The following is a 23,059-nucleotide window of genomic DNA, read 5'->3' on the forward strand; positions in this document are numbered from 1 at the left end:
TCGTTAAAATATAAATAAAATTACAATCATTTAACTAAAACAAAACGTAGTATCTTCCAAATACCTATTCTCTAACGCAAACGTTTGTTAAAATTATCAATAATATAAGCTTATGTATGCCGCAGTAAAATAAATGTCAGCGCGTAAAAGTGTAAGTAAATTGTAGAGTATTTTTGAGTATCTAGACTCAAATACATACTTATTATATTTTTAATAATTACATTACCTAGGCTATAATTAACCGTTACATATCAGCCTAACTATATAAGTGCCTATAGTGTGAACTTTTATGAAAGTATTTTTTCATTTTAACCATAAAACAACTTTGTACCACCAAACTTCAAAATAAAAAAAATCATCATCCAGTCTATTTCCGAAACACGGAAACAGCAAGCATCACAAAACACTCATCAATGCAAGCCAAGCCCGCAAGTTTACAAATAAATAAAATAAAATAAGCTAAAATAAAGACCAAGTAAATTTATTGGTATTTCTACAACATTCCCAACTCTGTGTTTAACTGGAGCAAACAGTTCACAACTGGTTCCAAACCTGGTTTTATTTTAATCGGTACGTTAATACCCTTCCTTATATGGCTATCTATGTGGACCATTTATTGCGCTGAAATGTTTTTATCGATAAATTTAACTTTAATCGAGCACGCGTAATTAAGACACAGTAATAATTTTCACGTGCGTATCGTAAGGTTACTTCCAATCATCATATCTTAAGTAGTAATCCTCTAAGGCCCACTTGCACCATTCCACTAACCCGGGGTTAAGCGGTTAAACTATTAACCTAGTGTCAAATTGTATGGCTGCCCATGGCAACTCCTGGTTTAACCGGTTAACCCCGGGTTAGTGGAATGGTGCAAGTGGGCCTAAGGGTAGTTAATATATAGGCCTTACCTAATGACTTAACTCTCATGATATATTTTTTTCTAGCCTATTTAGGTGTCCCACTGCTGGGCAAAGGCCTCTCCCCTTAATTTCCACGACTCCCGATAGTCCCGATTCGGTGCTTCCTCCGGCCAGTTGTTCAGGAAGCTGTCCAGGTCACCTCGCCATCTCCGTTTGGGCCTACCGCGGCCACGTCCCTCTATCCCGGCATCCACTTGGTGGCTAAGCTAGCCCATAATATTATTATTTATTAAAACATTACGACTTAATTACGAATTAATATTTAAAACTTTCGCGTTTTGAACGCATATACATTTATAGACGGGTTTAAATAATATTGTAATTTGGTAATTGAATTCAAAACGCCACACGACCTTACTGATGCGACGTCACAAGTCCTAATTACACCCTTCGACAATTTCTCGCTCAAAAATTAATTGCACCTCAGTTTAGGCTAAACTAATTGTTTTTTTTTCAAATTCGTTTCATTACACAAAAACCTACGCCTCATTACAATTTGAGGCTGTATTAAAAAGACACCCTGTGTATGTATATACCTATATATGTGTGGGTAATGCAAATGCATTACTTTAGGGTTTGTTTTATTTTTAACCTCCAGACCCAATCCTCTCGAAACCCAATCCTACTGATAACGTATCCCTTAACTCAGGGCTCTCCAAAGTTCCAAACCCCGGCCCGCGAAGCGTTCCAATCCGGCCCGCCGACAGCGTTCCAATCCGGCCCGCGGGAGCCAGGCTCCAGGTATTTAACTCTAACAGCAGCAACCAGATACACCCCCCCTCGCAATCTCGGCGCAATATGGCCCTCAGGTTCAAAAATTTGGAGACCCCTGCCTTAACTCATTGAACTCAAGAACGAATAAAAAACCCAGATGGGTTCAAAAACAATTCGCGATTAGCATAAGCTATTATAGTGATTTAGATTAAGATCTGCGGTGAGTCCTCCTACGCATGTCAAAAGCGTGGTCTCAATGATTTAGCTATCTCTAATCGATGTTACGATTGTTGAATTTTAATACCTAACATAGGTATCGGGGAGCGTGTATGAGGAATGTTATGAAAGTGAAGGAAGCGAAAGAGGTATGTCAGGATCGTAGCAAGTGGAAATCCGTGGTCTCTGCCTACCCCTCCGGAAAATAGGCGTGATTATATATATGTATGTATGTTTGTATGTACATAGGTATCTTTTTAAATGGCTGCTACGGCGAGAATGGGCCTTCATTCAATTTTAAAATGATTCAAGTTTTAAAAGTAAGGGTCGATATACAGATGGACTGCAACCCGACTGCAATTTGTATGGGCGCCAAAGGCACGCCAACTGCAAGACAGCTTGCAGTCCATATGTACCGACCCTAATTTTGAGAGAGTTAAGAATCAAACTGAGTTTCGAATTTGTAATCCCGTAACACGATAAAGATTTGAGACATTCGGACATGTGAAAGAAATGTTGCATTAAAATAAGAAGCAATTTCTTGTAACCCAAGTAACCGAACCCTCCTCAAACTGTTTAGGATGAAATAACATGACACAAAACAAACTGTGGAAAAATGTTGGGTGTTTTTTAACATCTGTGGTATTTTATTAGCCATTTAAATTTGCAGGAAGGAAGGATTTCGTGTCTGTTTATGGAGATTTTATTCATGAGAATCGAGTTTATTAACCTAACAGTTATGATATGTAGATACATAAGTTGAATGTTTTTTTGTGTTGTCTAATTGGATAAGTACCTACCTAATGTTATAAATAGGTTTTTTTTTCATTTCTAAAGGTTTTCTGCCACCACTTATTAAATGTAAAAAATATATATTATTTCGCTGTCGTAGAAAAATAATTATTCTAGATATGCAACTGCACATAATTAAGCATTAAAACTCATGTGATTATTTTGCAACTCGCTTCGCTCGTGTCATAAAACCATAGATACCTACTCACGATTTATGGCTCTCATTATGTAAGTATTCTTATACGAAAATAATAAATACAAAGACAGTTCTTAAAAATTGGTATTTAATTATGATCGTATATTATAAAATAAGCTATTACTTACTGCCATATATATACCATGTATATGCCATATGTATAGCTGTACTGTATTCATTGAGTTACTTTTTCTATTATAAAGCTTAGAAATTATTAATCAGAAATAATCCAAAAACTAGTCTAGTCTCGTATACAATCTTTAAACTTACAAAAACTTTTATTTTGATGGCATCTGTCGTGATAGAAATGCCGCAATGCTCTATTGCCATGATCATCGGAGAATATTTCTCAGGTAAACCTGCTAATAATAGCGAGCCAATCCATTCATCACTAAAAACAAACGCAAATTAACTAATAATCCGCCAAAACACAAATCTACAAGCAAACAGCACAGCATAGCGAGCTAATATTAGTATTAGTAAAGTCAGACCATTGACCGCTTTGCAAACAATTCTGCTCTATACATACATACAGACATACAAGCTCGGATAATGGCCTGCCAAGGACGACAGATAAAGGAGTTGGCCGAACCAGATACCCGAATATATTATTATAATTTAAATATTCAAATTGGGATTGTGATAATAAACAAGTTACTTTAGGAAATGGTAATAAAGATGAAAATACTTTAGCATTTGTTGCCTATATTTTAAAATTGAAACCAACGACGCCCACAAGAAATATTATATGATTTAGATTTATTATTTCATAATGTGAAATTACATTATACAAATTATTTCAAGCTAATCTCTACGAATTTATATTATGATCGTCAACTATTTATTATATACAAATGTCAAATTGTCAATACAGATAAAAATCATCATTAAATATCAATAGCTAAGTAAATTCATCACAAAGTCAAATAAATATTGGGAAATAAATATACAATGTCAAATAATAGCATAATTACGGAAAAGATGTCAATACTATATATTATATGAAACTACGTATAGAGAAGTATATAACGACGACGTTGCAGTTGGCGTGCAGTTCCCATAGAAATTGCAGTCGGGTTGCAGTGCGTGGTCGTTCTTATCTACGTGACAGCGTGATAAAACGGTGACCGTTACTTTCTATCCCACGGTGTTATTTAAAAAGTGACAGTTATTTCATAACGTGGATAAAGATGGATAAAGCCATCCACAATACGCAGGCTGTTTTTACAATCAGATTACGCCTCAAAATCACAAAGATGCAAAGTTTTATTAAGAGGCATTTTCAAGTGCATTAAACTTTTGCACGAGCTACGGAAATTGCGCAATGCATGTTTAAGTTCCTATTAGTCGATTAACGAATCAGTGCAAATAAGCTTTAGTACCATCTACTTGGTACTTAAATATTTATTTTAAATACCTACTCGGTAAGTAAATCATATAAATGATGTAAAAAAAAAACAAAATAAAAATCTTAAAAGTCTTAAAACCAATCGTGAAATTATTACCGTAAAATGTGCTACTTTGCTCCCCACTAGGTAATTATGCTCCAACAGTTTTTATAAATTTAAAACTATATTATCGCATTTAAGTGTTTCAACATACATATAAATAGTAGACGTTTTGGATCTATATCCTTATGCAAGCTTATAAAAGACCGGGATTTATAGGCCCGTGAAACCAAAGGAAATACAAAATAAAATAAATAGTAAGTAGATTGTTAACGAAGGGATAAAAGGCACTCATTCCTGTGAAGGCATAGACCTATTATTACTTTGGAAATCATTGTGTCAAGGTAGTTTGGCGCTCGAACGTAGTAATATTATAGTTTCGTTCGTATCCTACATGTGTAAGAAAAAAAGAATCCAAAAGGGACCCACAAAAAAACAAAACAGAAGTCGAGGATCAAACTGGAATAACCCAGGAGCCCAGCTTTAAAATATGTTAAGTAGATAAGTGGACGATCTCAGGCGTAGGTATTTTGATTTAAACGGCGAGAAGCCTCATTGTTTAAAACATGAAAAACACGTTCGTATTGACCAATAAACCATTCAGTAGTCAACGCCGTGACAGTGTGCGGTCCAGTGTCAGCGAGTGTCAAAAGTTTTACTTGACTTCCGTGTCACATACTCGTACGACGCGTATAATTTTTGTTACATTAGTACATTACACATCAGTGTTTGGAATTGGAAACTTTTAAGCCCCATCCAGAGCGCGTGAATTTTGAAGCGCGTGAACATTTCGCGTCGTTAGCGCATGACTCCACATTCGCACAACTTCACAGCTATTTCGCAGTTTGATTTGGGGCAAGAGGAGCCTAAATAGTGTGTAATGTGGATGGAGTCTTGCAAGATCGCGCTTCGCGTCTCCTCCCTACCGCGTGAAAAACCGACGAAAACGGGGAAGAAAGCGTGAACAATCTGCTAAATCCACGCCACACTCGCTTTCGCGGCTATTCGCCGTGGTTCGCGCACGAGTGTGGAGGGCACTTTACAACTACAATATTATGATATTTATGATTGATTGTAAGAGACAAATTAATTTATTATTGAAAACCTAGTGAAACTAGAAAACCTAGCAATAATGTGTTAACCCACAATAATTTAACAATAATGTCAACTCATAAAAATAACGCTTAAAGTTGATATTTTATTGCAAAATAAATGTCACATTTTTGCTAAACAGCATACTATTTACTTACTTAAAGTAAATGAACTTAGTAATTTCCTGAAATTCTATCCAGGTTTCCGCCCGCACCGAAGCCCCACCCCGAACAATTGACAAATGCGTGGACGCACGTAAATCAAACACCTTCGCCGCAAGGTGAGTGACGCTCGTGACTTGTCTCCGCGGTGATTCACGAACTCCACACGAATTCTGCTACGGATGTAACCCGACCAAATTTGCATGAACATTGCCACGCTACCAACTATTATTACTACGTGTAGAACCGGCATGGAGAACCAGTATTTTGCGCTATGAGTTGATGCTGGCCGACAACAAACTATGGAAGCGGAGCATGAATTTCTAGACCTAAACGCGGGCTTAAGCACCATGAATTTCAATGCGGGCTGGCTAAGATTTAATTATTATAATTTCGATAATCCGAGCCACTAGCATGTTTGTTTATTCGTGAGACACTGCACAGATTCAAATCCATCCTACATTTCTTCGGTTGCAATGACGGTGTCGCCCTACCCAACCCTTCTACAGCTTGCCAAAAAAGAGTAGAAATTAAAAAGTTCCAACACTGTAGTGTCGTCCATTTTAAACCAATTTATATAAGAAAACGGGACGACACTACAGTGTTGCCAGTTTTTAATTTCTCCTCTTTCTTGCCAAGCTGTACCTCTACCCCGCACTAGCGTCTAGTTCTAAATGAACTTGTTGTTGCTCATTTCTGTATTTTCATAATTTTAAATCTTTGTTTTTAGGATTAGGACACTTATTAGGTGAAGATTTTATGTGGTTTTTAACAAGTGCCAAGTGCAAGTCATCAGTTTCTTGTCTCAGAAAATAGCATGGTTTTTCAATCTACCAAAAAATGATTACAGATTTATATTGTTCTGTTTAATTTTTTTTTTACATTAAATCCGACGTTTTACAACTTTCAACCCATCTGACGTGTCGGATTTAAGGTAATATTAATGAATTCAACCAAAATATTGATCCATAAGGATATGAAGCCAAAAAATGTGGACCTTCTCAATTTGGTCAGGTTATAAACACTTTGCAAAGATAACAGGATGGCGAGTGCAGATGTAAAGTTGTTGTCTCGTATTGTGCTATAAGGAAAATTGGCAATCCAAACCAGTGTTTGACACACAATGCCACATTTCCAATGTATTTTTTTCCATTTTTTATGTATTATTAAATTTATTTTAGTACACAATGCTTAATATAATATGGACTCTTAAACAGTTCATCTGTAAGATTCAATTGAAACGTCAAAAATATGAGGACGTATTTTATTGTATACGTAAAGCCATAAACTATTGTAAATGGCCAATGTGTCATAGTTGTCAATATTATACAATTTATTCAGAATAAGTCGGCATCAATGAATAATATTATGGTCCTTCGAACCGGATGCATTCGATTTGCTTCAATAATATTGATTGTATCAAATACAAGCGGCGCGTTTCGAAAACTGTATAAAAACTACAGTTTTTTTTGTAAAATCATATACACATTTTACAAATTAACAAAAAGTGTTTTCTTTATGGTGATTTTTTTGCCCTACACCACAATAAACATATCCTCAAATAATCAACAATCTGGTTTCAATAAAGGATGATTCACGCCACGCTAGAACGGTCCGGGCTCGGGCCGGGGCGCCCGGCACTTCTTTTTCTATGACAGATAACGGTGATCACGTGACGCTTTCTATAGAAAACCGTGGACCTTAGCGTGGGTCATACTTAATGGCTCTATCAGCTTCAGTTTCAATAAAAAAAGTTAAACTTTTTAAAATCATAAATCTGTTTCGACATGACGTCACACAGGATAAAATTTACGGTTGTTTCCGTGTAACTTAATATCCGAAGGTAATAGTTTTAAAGACGCTCAAGTAAATACCAAGGGATCGAATTAACCCGCACGACGAGAAATACGGGACTATTTATAACCGATCACAAAATTTAAAAAAATCGGCCAAGAGCATGTCGCGCCAAGCTCAACGAGGTTCCGTAGTAAAAAATTCTGACAGAAATCGAAATGAAAAGTGTTAAACGTATTTCATCCGAATGAAAGGCTACGTTCGAACGCCAATCTATCTCGATAGAAATGGGTGCCTTTCATACCTTGGTTAACAATCTACATATTAAAGCAAAGCCTTCAACTTTTATTTCTGAAGATGCCAGATTTATAGAATAATAAACAAATAGGTATCTAGGATTGTTCATTTCTTTTAAATCTTTCTATTTCGAAAATCATTTCGAGATATGAGGTTTTCAAACAGTTTCCGACATTTGCTGCGATATAATTACTGAGGATTGAAGATATTTTAACAATAGTAGATTGTTAACCAAGGGTGGAAAGGCACCCATTTCTGTCGAGGTAGTTTGGCGCTCGAACGCAGTGAGAGCGCCAATAGTCCGAGACAGAAATGGTGCCTTTCACCCGAGTTAAACACTCTACTTTTCATATCGAATGCGAGGAAACCAAACAAGACAAGGCAATTTCGCAAAATCAGTCATGGAAGTACCTAATAGATCTACGGCCATGATTTATTTTCCTTAGGACTTACTTGCAATCGGAGACTTTACAGGTGTGATTAATAACCCCTAGCGAAAATCATTTAGATTGCAATATTTACGAAAACACACATTTTTTAACAAACTGCAGTAATTTTTAAATGATTTGTTCATTATAGTATGAAAATCAGCGGGATTGCCTCTTACTTTTTAATTTTATACTTTTTCGTTCTAAAAGCCGCAACAGACTACCGGACCGCACCGCGACCTTGGTGAGCCGCACCACGTAATAACATAATAAAAGTATTTTAAATATTAAATAACAATTTAATTAATAATATAAGTAATTTTTTTCTTGTATTTTATTTTATTTTCATGAATATAGTGCTAAATATCTTTAAAAATCAATTTAATATCGTACAAACGTTTAACTGTGGACACTGTGGCTGTATAAGATTCTTCCTTTGCCCATTTACGCAAATGTAAGGTTTAAAAAAATATTTTTGTTGTATTCCTTTTGGTTCCCGCCTTATGAAATCGAGTAAATAGAATTCAACGAAATAAATCAACAATAATTTGTTTTTAACAATTCACTTATATCATTTTTTATAAAAAAAGGATCAACGTGGGATTAATAAAATTAAACAATTACCAATTGTTCCAGGCGAGGAAATAAAGACACTATTTTTCCATTTTGTTTCCACCCAGTTGTTCGTGGGACGGGGACGCAGAGGAGTACAACACTTTTCTGCACTAGAGCATAAACGTATCACTTTCTGCGCACCTTTTAGAACAACAACGACCCACTTTCAGAGCATGAGATATGAAAATATATTTATGACCTTACCTTTCTCCTGGGCTGAATGTAAAGTCATCGCATAATAAAAGTTATTGAACCATACGAATTATACAATTAAACTGTAAACGGAACATATTACTTAAGGAATACCTATAAAATTAAGGAAATATCAACACGAAAACGGTTTTTTCTTAATTTCGTTAACGTGAATAATTTCGCCAAATTGACGATGTTTCGTTGACAGGTTTAATTGTAGAGTTCAGACCGAACGGACAGCATCCATTGATGTTTTAACTTTAAGCGCAATGTTCCTGTTTTTAGAAAAGCATCAATGTATGACGTGTTTTTTCAATTTACCTTCATCCTGGGAGGTCCGATGTTGTCTGTAATTTGGTAATAACCGTGTTCAAAACGCAATGTAAACGTTTAAATAGACAACATAATTCCAGAGCCTTGTTCGTTATATAAATTATGCCACTTGTTTGGCATGAAAATTGATTTCGCTGTAAAAATGTCAGGAAGAGCAGGCAGGCAGGTACTTTATTAATTTGTCTCGTCTGGACTTAACAAACATCGAGCGAGTAGGTAGGTAGGTACTCAAGACTTTTGTAATTTTCGTACAAAAAATATTTAGCGATTTCTTTATATTACTGCTTTTTTCTACTGACAGAAATGGCTTGACAGATTATAATTCATTGTGTTAAAAATAAAAAATACTGGCTAGTGATCATGAAAACGAGCAAACACGATTTGCTAAATTAAAAACCTAAATATGTTTTTTTTTATTACTATTTAAAGGCTACGCGTGAGCGAATCTGATTTATTAGGCAATCAGTTAAAAATACACTACATAATCTAAACATAAAACTAATTAAAAACTAAAACTGCGATTTCTTTTAATTTTGCTTACATATGAAATATATACATATTATCAATTCTAAAAATATATAGGTGCCCACTATCTACTATAGAATTAGACTTAGAGTAAGACACAACTAATAAATGTAGTTACTCTACTCATTATTACGATCATACAATTCAAAATGAATTCCTAATCAATCTATACAGATAAAAATATATTTTCATACATATAAGTTAATTTAATGATTACCCTTAAGAGGAATTTCTGTGTCGGCTATTTTTTTTAAAGGATTTCCGCAATTTGTCAGCATAAAGATAATTTATGAACACAATTAGCGATTAATTTACCATGTTCGAGTAAGAGTGACCATTAAAAAGTTAATTGCGCAATTACAAATTTATTAATTGAGACATTTAGTTATTTTCTGACCCAGTAATTAAACTAATTAACACAAGAAAGTCGTGAAACGCCGCAGGGCGAGTGCAAAATTATGATTATGGACCACATTTTAATTTGTGTATATAATTTATTATGACATTTTAAAATCATATATTGAAACCGTTTACGTTGGTCTTCTGCCGGGGATTTTTTTGAGATGTGCGTTAATTAAATTATCAACCGACCGAATTGTGGTCCACACACCAATCATCATCATCATCATCATTGTGGTCATGTGGTTATTACGAACATGAAAAGTGTCCAACTTTAGAGCGGTTTTCATAATATACTCGTATCGTAATACATAATAAACCGTCTATACTGATATTCATGAAATTTGGCATTTAGAATTTGGGAATAAACCAGTAAACTAACTTAGCTTTTTTAGGGTTCCGTACTATCTAGGTTTAGAGACTATAATTTAAACTCTCTATATCCATATTTAGCAGCATATAATGTAGGTTTGAGCCTACAAGAGGGCATGTACTAAGGCTGATGATGCTTACATAGAATACATAGGTATATAGGAATAGGTCGAGGAATAAGTAACAAAATGAGATAATCGTTTTTATCGTACATATACTTAAGGACTAAAAAAAGCATATAAGGACTAATATGACGCATAACGTTCGACTTTCAATCCGGAGGTCGCGGGTTCAAATCCTGGCTCGTACCAATGAGTTTTTTTGGAATGTACCTACGCACGATTTGATATTTACCACTAGCTTTTCGGTGAAGGAAAACATCGTGAGGAAACCTGTATACTCCTGCCAAGGTGTATGTGAAGTCTCCAATCCGCATTGGGCTAGCGTGGGGAATATAAATGAAATAAAATAAAATATATTTATTTCGGAATATTAAAATGTCCATAACTATAGCCCAAGCCTTCTCGCGCATGAGAGGAGGCCTGTGCCCAGCAGTGGGACGTATAGATATAGGATAAATTAATATTATTATATATCAGGGCTAACTTCTTGTTCTCACATATTGGTAAATAAGTATCACACTTTCAATTGGTTTAAACTTAATTAAATCCTACTTGAACCATACATTACACACAACTAAAAGCTTTTTTAAAATTGTTTAAATTTATACTTAATTGTAGAGTCATCTTCCTGCTGTAACAACGTTACTCGTCACGACGGGGGCAGGTTATAAAAAAAACCGGGCAAGTGCGAGTCGGACTCGCGCACGAAGGGTTTCGTACCATAATGCAAAAAAAACAAAACAAAAAAAAAAGCAAAAAAAAAACGGTCACCCATCCAAGTACTGACCACTCCCGACGTTGCTTAACTTTGGTCAAAAATCACGTTTGTTGTATGGGAGCCCCATTTAAATCTTTATTTTATTCTGTTTTTAGTATTTGTTGTTATAGCGGCAACAGAAATACATCATCTGTGAAAATTTCAACTGTCTAGCTATCACGGTTCGTGAGATACAGCCTGGTGACAGACGGACGGACGGACGGACAGCGAAGTCTTAGTAATAGGGTCCCGTTTTACCCTTTGGGTACGGAACCCTAAAAACTGTTCTTAATATAAGGTAATAATGACTTTTAAAATATTCTTTATGTCTAGAGAGTAAGGTTTTGATTCCTCTGGCAAATAGGTTTATAGATCTGTCAAGTAAAATGTGAACTAAAATATTTATATGGCGCAATTATTGCAATTGAATGCCGGCTCCAAGCAATGAACATTTTTGTTCGCACATCGAGTTGTGTTTTTTAAAGTTTATAAAATTGATTAAAAATAAATTGAATGGTGCTACCGGGTGTATCTTCGAATAGTAACGAAAATTCTTTACGGTTGTAAAATTAAAAGCTGTATTCAATTGGAAAGGTCAATTATTTATAAGTACGTAATTACGTATATGTATACCGTGCTCGGACGATTCAGTTTGTGGGTAAGATCATTTATAGACATAAAAAATATTCTATATTATGAAATATTATGTGAAATAATCTAAGTATAAATTAATTGATTAAAAATATCGAAATAACTATCGGACCTGCTAACAAAATTCCACGAGAGACGGTTAGTTTTAAAGTTAATATGCAATCATAAATCATAATGCTTTGATTAAAAAATAATCTTTTATCAAATTGTGACGTGATAACGTCTTATAGCTAAATTGAAGTGTCACGTTGTGGACAGATCTCCATGGTAACGTTGTGGACGGATCTCCATGGTAACGTTACGTAATGTAATGATTACAGACAACTATATTATATTCTAAAAAAAAAACACTTTCAGAGGTACAACGGAAATAATTATGTACAATTGTATAATTTGTGTTTGTCACGTTTATATTGCTTGCATTATCTAATATGACATTTTATCGCGATATGTTAATTTTGCCACTTAACCACAATTAAGAGTTTTTCAAAAGATGCATGACTAAATGCCAGTTGATATGATATTTAGAAATTTTATTATGATGAAGTTGTGTGATGGGATCACATGGCAGGGTCGATAAATCAGTGGTGTAGATATACTTAGCACTTAAAGTGATAACCTTTTTATATTACAATAAAAGTAAATTTTAATGAATGCTAAAAGTTTTGTGTTGTGTTATGATCGTATGATGCTTGTTGAATATTAAGAGGAGGGTAATGTAAAATTGTAGTTATATATTAATGTTCTCAAAAAGAAAATATCTTGTAAAAAAGGAAAAATGTGCAAAAAAGTAGGCCAAAACATTACGATACAAGTGCGAAATGTAGGAATTTGGCAACGAGTGGCGATCAATTGAAACACGACCGAAGGGAGTTCTTACCGCACGTGTATTGTACAACGTTTTACATACAGTACACATGGCCCTTTAAATTTTCGCCATACGCACGTATAGTGCTAGTCTGCTATACATATAGTTACCGCGCTAGCGCGGTAAAGTAGGTATAGCACAATATGCGCTGTAAATTATGATATGTGTTTATAACCTACATAGGGAATTAGAGATTACCCTAAATGGTATAACAATCCTGTGTGGTGATTGTACAACAACGAACACACTGATGATGATGTATTATATTCTCTGCTTACCTCTGCTTGTAAACGCTTTCAAGATAAGCAGAGTTTCAAAGTATTAATCAATATGAACAGAAGTCAGAATAAAACCCGCAGATGACATTATCCGATTGCAACATAATAAATAATGCTCGCACTCGCGTCTCGATCCCTTTATTAACTTTATTTATTGCGTACGCGCATGCTATCCAAAGGTTCACAACACATATCATATCCACTACAACAGCGGTCGGCAACCAGCGGCCGTGGCCCGCGAAAACCTCTCACTTGCGGCCCGCGAGCCTCCCTGGCCATTTTGTAGGTATATAATATTGACAAACGACAATATCTGATGATAAAGTCATAAATATTAACAAAGTGCGGCCCGCGTCAACTTCGGTAACTACTATTTGGCCCTTGGCTGCAAAAAGGTTGCCGATCGCTGCACTACAAGATGGAGCATAATTATTATAAAGGGCAGATTTATTCTAGACCCGTCCGGGTCCGGTTCGTTCAGTTTTAGAAAGCGTCACATCATAGAAAACGAAGTGTCGGAAGGCTCGGCCCAGACCCGGACCGTTAGTTCTAACTTGAGTCATCACACAGGTGTTGTAGAAGGTTCCTACTACTTCAGTATGGGAGCGCGACGGCTTATTTCAGGAGAGCTATCCAAGATGACAATAGGTAGCGACATTAACACTTAAATAATGGTAATTACCTATCACGTGACTTTTCGTAGTAGGCGCTTTTGGCACAAATTTTATAAAAATGGTTCAAATCTAGTGGGTACCGACTATATTATCCTCTAGCCGCCCAGAGACCTTTAAAAAGGTCTCCTGTTCCAGTCCAATTTGAAATTTGTGTTGACAAAATAAAATTTCATTTTGCTTGGCAAGGTTTGACGTATGGGCAGCTAGAAATTATACGTAGAATACATGATACGAGTCCATTCGAATTAAACATTACCCTACTCCATTGATCTAGAATTGATCGATAGTGGATCAATTAAACAGTGAGGTCAATAATCGCTTTCATATCTATCATTACTGAATCATTGTCACGTTTCATAGCAACGGGCGAGAAGAAAAAAATCATTAACAAAATGCCGAGAATTAAAGAATGTGTCCGCATCATCAATTTATCGTTTTAGTCTGGCTATACAGGGTGTTTGGTACATCGTTTGCCAAATTAAAACGGCAGATAGGTTGAGTCATTTGCTATCTACTCAGAAAACTCATGCATAGAAAAAAAAATTGGTAGTGTTTTTTTTTCTACTGCTCAAGTAAAAATTTGAAATTTACGAAAAATTGGCATAAAGGTGAAAAAAAAGTGCGCTAAATTAAAAAATTCTAGGCCTGGGAAGATGCTAGCAAATGAGTCAACCTATCTGCCGTTTTAATTTGGCAAACGATGTACCAAACGCCCTGTATATACAAAAACTATTCTCATCCTTTTTTTGGGTGCTAGTACTACCGTAAAGACAAAGACAGTATGATTCTCTCTATCTATGTTTGAAATGAGACAAAATCTACTATTATTATTTTAATATTTGTCCCTATTCACCCCGTTTTTTAAGTCGGTTTTTTTAAAGTTTATTTTTTTTAATAAATAGACCTTGTGGCGTTTACGTAGTTGCTAAAATTTTAACAATATTTATTGAAATGCCTTACTAACAAAGTCTTTCTTACAGGTCATCTTTTTAGTGCAATATCATTCAGTCGAAAAGCAGTTTCATTTAAATGCAAACTGGCAATAGCAACACGTACTTATTGCCGGTGCAGCGTGCTGCAGTGCAATAAAAATGCACTGTTATTGTGCGTTGGGTCATCGATAACGGTGCATTGTAAAGCAATTATTTTTCATCGTATACGTACGAACGTGTCTTGCTATTTCAGTTAACCTCGGTACAAATAAGTGTTTGGCAAAAAATTCATTTTTAGGGTTCCGTTAGCCAAATGGCAAAAAACGGAACCCTTATAGATTCGTCATGTCTGTCTGTCTGTCTGTCTGTCTGTCTGTCTGTCCGTCCGTATGTCACAGCCACTTTGTTCCGAAACTATAAGCACTATACTGTTGAAAGTTGGTAAGTAGATGTATTCTGTGAACCGCATTAAGATTTTCATACAAAAATAGAAAAAGAACAATAAATTTTTAGGGTTCCCCATACATAGAACTGAAACTCAAAAAATTTTTTTTCATCAAACCCATACGTGTGGGGTATCTATGGATAGGTCTTCAAAAATGATATTGAGGTTTCTAATATCATTTTCTTCTAAACTGAATAGTTTGCGCGAGAGACACTTCCAAAGTGGTAAAATGTGTGTCCCCCCCCCCTGTAACTTCTAAAATAAGAGTATGATAAAACTAAAAAAAATATATGATGTACATTACCATACAAACTTTCACCGAAAATTGGTTTGAACAAGATTTGGTAAGTAGTTTTTTTTTTAATACGTCATAAACCGTAAACCGCAATTTTATTATGTTACTTGCTGTTACGGAACCCTTCATGGGCGAGTCCGACTCGCACTTGGCCGCTTTTTGGTACAAGCTTTTGTCGCTGACTGTACTTTTCTTTCCACAGGCAACTAATGCTCATCGAGACAATTCTAAAAACCCCAAACACAATTAGGTTTCGTTGTTTTATCACATAGTTCCTATGGCCACCTCCGGTCTCCATCATCAGATCAGCTCGATGACACCATAATATTGCATTCTCACCCGACTTACGTATGTATGCAAAATTTCAGCTCAATCGGAAACCGGGAGTGGATCAAATTTAACTTGCAAGATTTGAATACACACAGACAACGGTCAGGTGCAAGGATCTAAATAAAAGCTTGTAAAAAGTACTGAAGTTGACCGAAGTAGCATGATAAAGACGAACGCTTCTGAGAAAATACGATGGAAAACAAATGTACTACATGTGTATGGCGATGTGGCTTCTCCTCTCCTCTGTCACTGTCAAGAATTTCTAATAGTTTCTAATAGTTTAATTTCTAAAGAGTGCAACTTTGTAGGGATGAAGCGCTATACATTTCCTACATCGCGTTTACGGAGTTCCTAATATCATCAGTTATATACAACTTCTAACATACGGCACCCAGTATAACTGTTTGATACTAAAGGAGTCCCTTTATGAGTGTGCATACTAATTGTTGACCTGTTTGCTTTATTGTACCGGCCTACCGCCATAAGTACTTACCGAAAATGTGAATTGAATTGAATATGTGACTTATGGCTGTAGCCACTTACGCTACAACAAATGCACTACATATGAGTATGTTTATGTTATGAGTCATCTCACTGACCAATTGATTTAATTGAAAGCAGGTAAAGGCTATAAATGCTAACAATCGAGAGTGCCCTACGCTCACCGCTTGTCAATGACGTTACGACACTGTTACGGCATTTTACGTCGGCTTCTTCTAACATTACGTCGAACAAACTGTTACTGAATTATTGTTACTAGTTAAGGCCGATCAATGGTTTGTTACCTACAGATCGAGAAGAAATTAATAGAAATTGATTGATTGAGCTTCAGCAGCAAATAGTTATTGTAGCAGATGGTTTATTTTAAGCTTCTTTAGATACTTAAATCATATCACAATCTGTTACGGTAGCTTTAAGTTTTGGGTCATACTTTACTGCATATTTATTTTCTCAGAGAAATAACTGGTTGAAAACAGAAATATTTTTACATAAAAATCCTATTTACAAAACTTTCACAAAAATGTTGTGATTTATAAGTCAACTTGTGAAGTTCCATATTGTTTTATTTCTAGAATTTCTTGTGGCACTGTATGCGAGTTTCTGATAGTACCGAACTCTTCGGTTCGAGCAATTTTAAGAAAGAAAAGTGTAATTAAGGATAAATTGGGATTTTTAACGGATTAGAGTACAGTCAGCAGCAGAAGTCGCTATACACTCCAGGTGCTCAAAGAGAGGTAAACGTTTAAACTGTCAAAAAGTTGTTGACTGTCATGGTAGTATTTACTTGTGAGCGCTCAACGTGTCACAAATATGTTAACAGTCGCTATTCATTAATTTCTACACTTACAACAAGTCATTGATACCTTAGCTATCAAAAAACCAATGGTATCTAAGCGGTCAACGTGTCAAATATATCTGAACAATATGGAAAAATAGACTTTAAAGCATACAAGTATGGTCGAATATTGAATAAAAGATAGCCATGCTAATTTCAGGTAAAGCGTTTTGACAATCATCGAAAGCAGTACAGTCTTGTCATCACATACATCTATCTCACGTTTTGCCCTTCAACCATTTGACAGGAGCCTCTCGGTCAACTTACTGCAAACTATTTCTTTTAACAGAATCGTCAAGACGAATGACACATAGCAAAAGCTAACTGAAGCCGAATTTAGAGCCAATTGTCAAGGCACGTCGTGGTCTCAGTAACAGGCGTTTGCTTTTCAAAGCAGAGACCGCGGGTTCAAATCTCAGTCGTACGCACCTATAGTTCGTTTTTTTTAGCATTAGAAAGAACTCCACAGAAGCAAGCGTGCAGTTTTTATCAGGCTCTTTAATTGTTAATAATTATTGAATTATCTAATGTAACATTGTCAATACATATAATTTACTTCAAATTATTACCGCTAAAAGTGCCGGATTTGGAACCACAAGCTTACTTCTGCGAAGTTCTTTCTAATGCTAAAAAAAACGAACTATAGAGATTACAGCTTTTTGTTTTTTTTTGGATTTCATTTCTATTATTAATTTGTGTCTTCTGGTTTTATGTTAATTTCGCATTAGTTTATATAATTTTTGAAGATAATGTCACATGTAGCGTATGTACGACTTTCTATCAGGACGTTGTAGGTTTGAACCCGCAGTGGGCGTTACTTAGATTACTCCTGTGCGGAATGCCATTTGATATTTACTACTCAAAAATCACGTTTGTTGTATGGGAGCCCCACTTAAATCTTTATTTTATTCTGTTTTTAGTATTTTTTGTTACTTATAATAGCGTCAACAGAAATACATCATTTGTGAAAATTTTAACTGTCTAGCTATCACGGTTCCTGAGATACAGCCTGGTGACAGACGGACGGACGGACGGATGTCGATGGACAGACGGACGGACAGCAGAGTCTTAGTAATAGGGTCCCGTTTTACCCTTTGGGTACGGAACCCTAAAAATGCTGGTCTCTTCGAAAAATTACTAAATTAAATTAAAGGATATGAAAACAATGCATTTTATTAATTTCAGACATCATGTTTCATAGTAACATTTATTGCTTAAGACCTACACAATCGATATCTAAATAGAAATAGTCTTAGTTTTATTTTTCAAAACGTTCGGGGTTCGATTCCCGAGCTGAGTACACATTTTTTTAATGTATGAATGCAGTTTTTCGTGTTACTAAAATCGATGACATGATTCCTAAGAAGAGATCGGTGTATATCGTATAGTATCAGATTTTCCCATACTGGCCGATCTAAATGGGCCACCCTGTATAGTATATTTTACTACAATAAGGGCCACTTGCACCATTTGAATAACCCCTGGCTAACCGGTTAAACATTAAGTTACCATGGTTACCAGTACGATTTGACACTGGGTTAACGGTTTAACCGCTTAACCCCGGATTAGTGGGGTGGTGCAAGTGGCTATAAGTGGGCTAAATAAATATATTAACATAGGTATATAATATGATCAACGGTTTGGAAGAACAGCTGCATATGACAGTTAAAATAAAAAAACCGATCATTCTAGTAGAACCTACTTATTTATTGTATAAGTTTGACACTTAACGATAAAATACTTTTTTAAGAAAGGAGGTGTCAATTCGTAGTGCTACAGTATTTATTTTAAAGTTAAACAGATAAAATGTTGATGCTTAGTTACCATTGAAATAACAACTGCTTAGCAACTGGTGGCACCCTGGCTGCTGACGTACGTGATTGGCAGTGCGTGTAGGTATTAATAACAGCAGCTTGAATTTGATTGCTTAGTTACCACTGACTTTTTAACCGTTATTGTCATTGTGATTAAATAAGGGTGTATGTGTTAAAGAAAAACTCAGAAGTTAAGGTATTTGTGACGAACTGGAAGCCTACATGAAAATGACATCTTAGATGTCCTTATTTTTGTGACGATTGAAGTGTATATGTTTTCTTGGACACCTTGCCCGCTCAGGTATATCTGCTGCTGACTGTACTTAGAAGTTTTAGAACATATTATATAGGTGGCTGGCGCTAAAGGGTTTGTAATTCACACAATAATCAACATTAAGTTTTTAAGCCAAGGAAATATTAAGACTGGTTAGAATTAATAAAAGTTCACAATTTTGGAAATTATGACGCAATTGTGTCAGGCATAGGCTTCAATGGTGAGCAGGGCATTGATTTTCATGTATGTCGAGGATTCTTGGGTGTGGATTAGCTACGAAGAGCTTTGGGCGATTTTTGATGAGTTCCTTCCGAGCGACCTCCAGCGCATGTGCCACGCGGTGGCCCAAATCTTGGTCTACTAAAAACAGTATCCTCAGGAAGTTCTTCTGAACCAATTCTACTGATCTCACCAGCAATTCTGCAATATTCGCTGCCATTCTTTCCCTGTGGTCTTCCGTCGTGACACGAGTATTATAGAACTCTGACAGCGGCTCCAAATCTACCGCATTACGGTCATAAATCTTTATCTTATCCCGAGGCCGTGCAACATCCACATGCGGAACTGGGCCGTTGAAAGCGTTAGGGTAGTAATTCGGCGCGTCTCTCATATTGTCTAAATTAGGTGGAACTCCGTCACGATTGTAATTTCTGGGCTTATACTCTGGTCGATTCACTTCTATTCTGTTATGGTTTATACCTAAGCGATACGCTTGCGTGTCGCGGTATGAGAATCTTCGGGCCTTGAACATGTCGTCGACCGGTCCGGGAATACCCGGAACCAAATGGCCGGGATCGTACAGGGCTTGTTCTGCTTCTGAAAACCAGTTGTCAATATTTCTGTTTAATACTGCGCGTCCAATAGTAACGGTGTGATACGTTCCGTTTTTCCATGTTCTAGTTACATCGAAAGGATTATAGTCGAGCCTCTCGACTTGGTGTTTCGACATGACGTCCATATCCAGCCTCCAGGAGGGGTAGTTTCCAACGGCTATCGCATTATAGAGGTCTCTTGCACCGTAGTCGGGATCCCTGGAGCGTAGGATTCTCGCAGCCTCATTGGTGAGTAGTTCTAATCCTTGCTCAGCCTTAAAGTTAAATCTTGCGAAGTAGCTATCGCCATGCTTGTTGTTAATTTCAAACGTTTGTATCGCGTATACATCCATCTTTCTGTATCCGTTCTGTAGACCAAAATCAGATTGCAACCACAGAAATTCGCTAAGAGGATCAGTCATTCTGGTTATGAGGTCTAAGTTAGAATTTGGATCCATGAGATTAGTTTTTGGGTTCCTTTTTCCGGCGTGGGCGATCTTCGTAAAGTCGCCCGCCGATCTGTAGGGGAATACTGGGAAGGATCGACACAAAATGTCCAAGTTACCTTCATTGGTGTAAAATTTGAAAGCTATTCCTCCCGCATCTCTGACTAAGTCAGATCCGCCCTTACTTTGAGATTGCCGGGAGAAACGGGCGTGTATTTCTGTTATCTTTCCGACGCCATTGAAGACGTCCGCCTTGGTGTATTTGGAGACGTCGTGAGTGACCAGGAAGTAGCCGAAAGCGGCGGTGCCCTTGGCGTGGACGACGCGCTCGGGAATGCGCTCGTGGTTGGCGCTGGACTGCTCATCCCAGAAGTAGGGGTTGTTGAAGACATCTGTGTTCAGCGTCACAGTCTCCCGGACTTCGATTGGATAGCCCGCGCTCGTTGCCCACACTCCTATGGGCCGCTGAAACATACGTAGCAATTAAAATACTAACTGTGTAATACTAAAAATATATCCCAAAAATGTAACTTAGTAAATGAAAATACGAAAATTGAAATACGAAAATGTTTTTTTCGTCAATCATATTTTATTTTAGCGTTTATTCAGCGGTATATTTGTAACTTGACTCAACTTAAGTAGGTAGTCTTAATATGTAATGAGCTAATGAGGCAAAGCAAAAGTGGGAAGTTATAATTATGTAATCATTATAGTCGATTTCAATAGGTTAAGTATTAGGAAAAAAATTCTCTCCCTCTCCAAAAAACCTACCGGGTGCATCAATTTAAAATCCAGCAGTTGCCTCGAAGCGGGGTCCAGGGTGACATTATGGTGATTGACTGCAGCAACATTCTTCTGTATGAAAACGTAAAACACACCCAAAACTATTCGCCACATCATGATCTATCATGTATGTGTGGAAACTGCCTTCTTTTATAAATATAATTATAGAGAAACATTGCAGTGGGACTGGTCAAGTTCAAAATAAACAAATATAGATGGTCAACAAATCTTGTCAGTAGAAAAAGGCGCGAAATTAAAATTTTCTATGGGATGACATCCTTTCGCGCCTACATTTTTCAAATTTGCCGCCTTTTTCTACTGACAAGATCTGCTTGACCCAGTATAACTATTATTCATTCATTAAGTGCCCACTACGTCCCACTGCTGGGCAAAGGCCTCCTTTTTCCACTCGTCTCTATTGCTCGGTTTATCCCTGCCGCTTCTTCCCTCGACAACATTCCCATCTTTACCACTTAGATAGTTGGCAGCTCTCAACTGTGCGTTTTATCACAAACTTCTTGCTTCACAAAGCTAAACAGTAAAATGAACTGTCGTGTGGTATTTCCTTCAAGAAAAGAGCTTAAGTACTCCCATTTTAAATTCCCGCGACGCACGTGTCGCCCTCTGGTGTTTCAGTGCTAAGCCATCAGGCGACTCGTCTTGTCGTTTGCCTAATAAAATAGTTAGGTAAATGATGCAATTTTTTTTTACCTTTTGTCCTTTAAAATTTTGATGCTGTCGAACGTATTTACGTGTTTTGTACATATAGTATAGTGGGTATATGGTCAGGGCCATCTTAAACTATGCTGGGGCCCTCGGGCACATAAGAATTTGGGGCCCTTTTAGGAAGTAAAGAAAGTGAATTAAATTAACATTTTTCTACTATGATCTCCTATTTATTATGGTTAGGTAATGAAATATACTATATAAAGTGTTATAATGAAATATACTGTTACTGTCTGCTCTCGGCTCGGGCCCCGTGTGCCCTTATGGTAAAGACGTACTGTATATGGTACAGAATTTAAATTTCATATCTATGTAGGTACTTGTTAGGGTTCCGTACCACCGGGACCCTCTTACTAAGACTCTGCTGTCCGTCCGTCCGGCCGTCCGTCGGTCACCAGGCTGTATCTCACGAACCGTGATAGCTAGACAGTTGAAATTTTCACAGATGATGTATTTCTGTTGCCGCTATAACAACAAATACTAAAAACAGAATAAAATAAAGATTTAAGTGGGGCTCCCATACAACAAACGTGATTTTTGACCGAAGTTAAGCAACGTCGGGCGGGGTCAGTACTTGGATGGGTGACCGTTTTTTTTGTGCCTTTTTTTTCATATCTATGTAGGTGGTACAAAAGAACTTGGTCTATTTTTTCATTGCACATTTTTTAACACTTTATGAGCAATGATCGAAAAACAACTATCGACTGCATGCGATTCCCCTTTAAATCATCAATAAATTGAATTAATTTGCAGTTTCCTCGCTTCTCGCTTTGCTTCTACTTGTTACTCATTATCATGTAATTATAATGTTACATAGGTGCGTGATGTAGTCAATTGGGTTTACACCAATATTTTATTGAATTAAAGATGCTGGGCCGGGCCCGGGCCGAGGCAACCGACATATCATTTTCTATGATGGTGGATAGTGATCACGTGGTGCTTTCCATAAGAACGAAGCGCCGGAAACTCCGGCCCGGCTCCGGTCCGGTCTAGAGTGAGTCACCCGTTAAGCCCGCCATTAA

General features: G+C 36.6%; 1 protein-coding gene across 1 annotated transcript; it reads right to left on the reverse strand.

The window, feature by feature from the left end:
* Positions 1-19,484: 19,484 nt before the first annotated feature.
* On the reverse strand, positions 19,485-21,425 carry LOC134665530 (catalase-2-like). The gene is made up of 2 exons (XM_063522505.1): positions 21,300-21,425; positions 19,485-20,993 (listed from the first exon to the last, which is right to left on the reverse strand). Exons 1-2 carry the CDS (start codon positions 21,423-21,425, stop codon positions 19,485-19,487), a joined length of 1,635 nt encoding a protein of 544 aa, XP_063378575.1.
* Positions 21,426-23,059: the final 1,634 nt, after the last annotated feature.

Source organism: Cydia fagiglandana, chromosome 6, assembly GCF_963556715.1.
Source record: "Cydia fagiglandana chromosome 6, ilCydFagi1.1, whole genome shotgun sequence".
Taxonomy (NCBI): domain Eukaryota; kingdom Metazoa; phylum Arthropoda; class Insecta; order Lepidoptera; family Tortricidae; genus Cydia; species Cydia fagiglandana.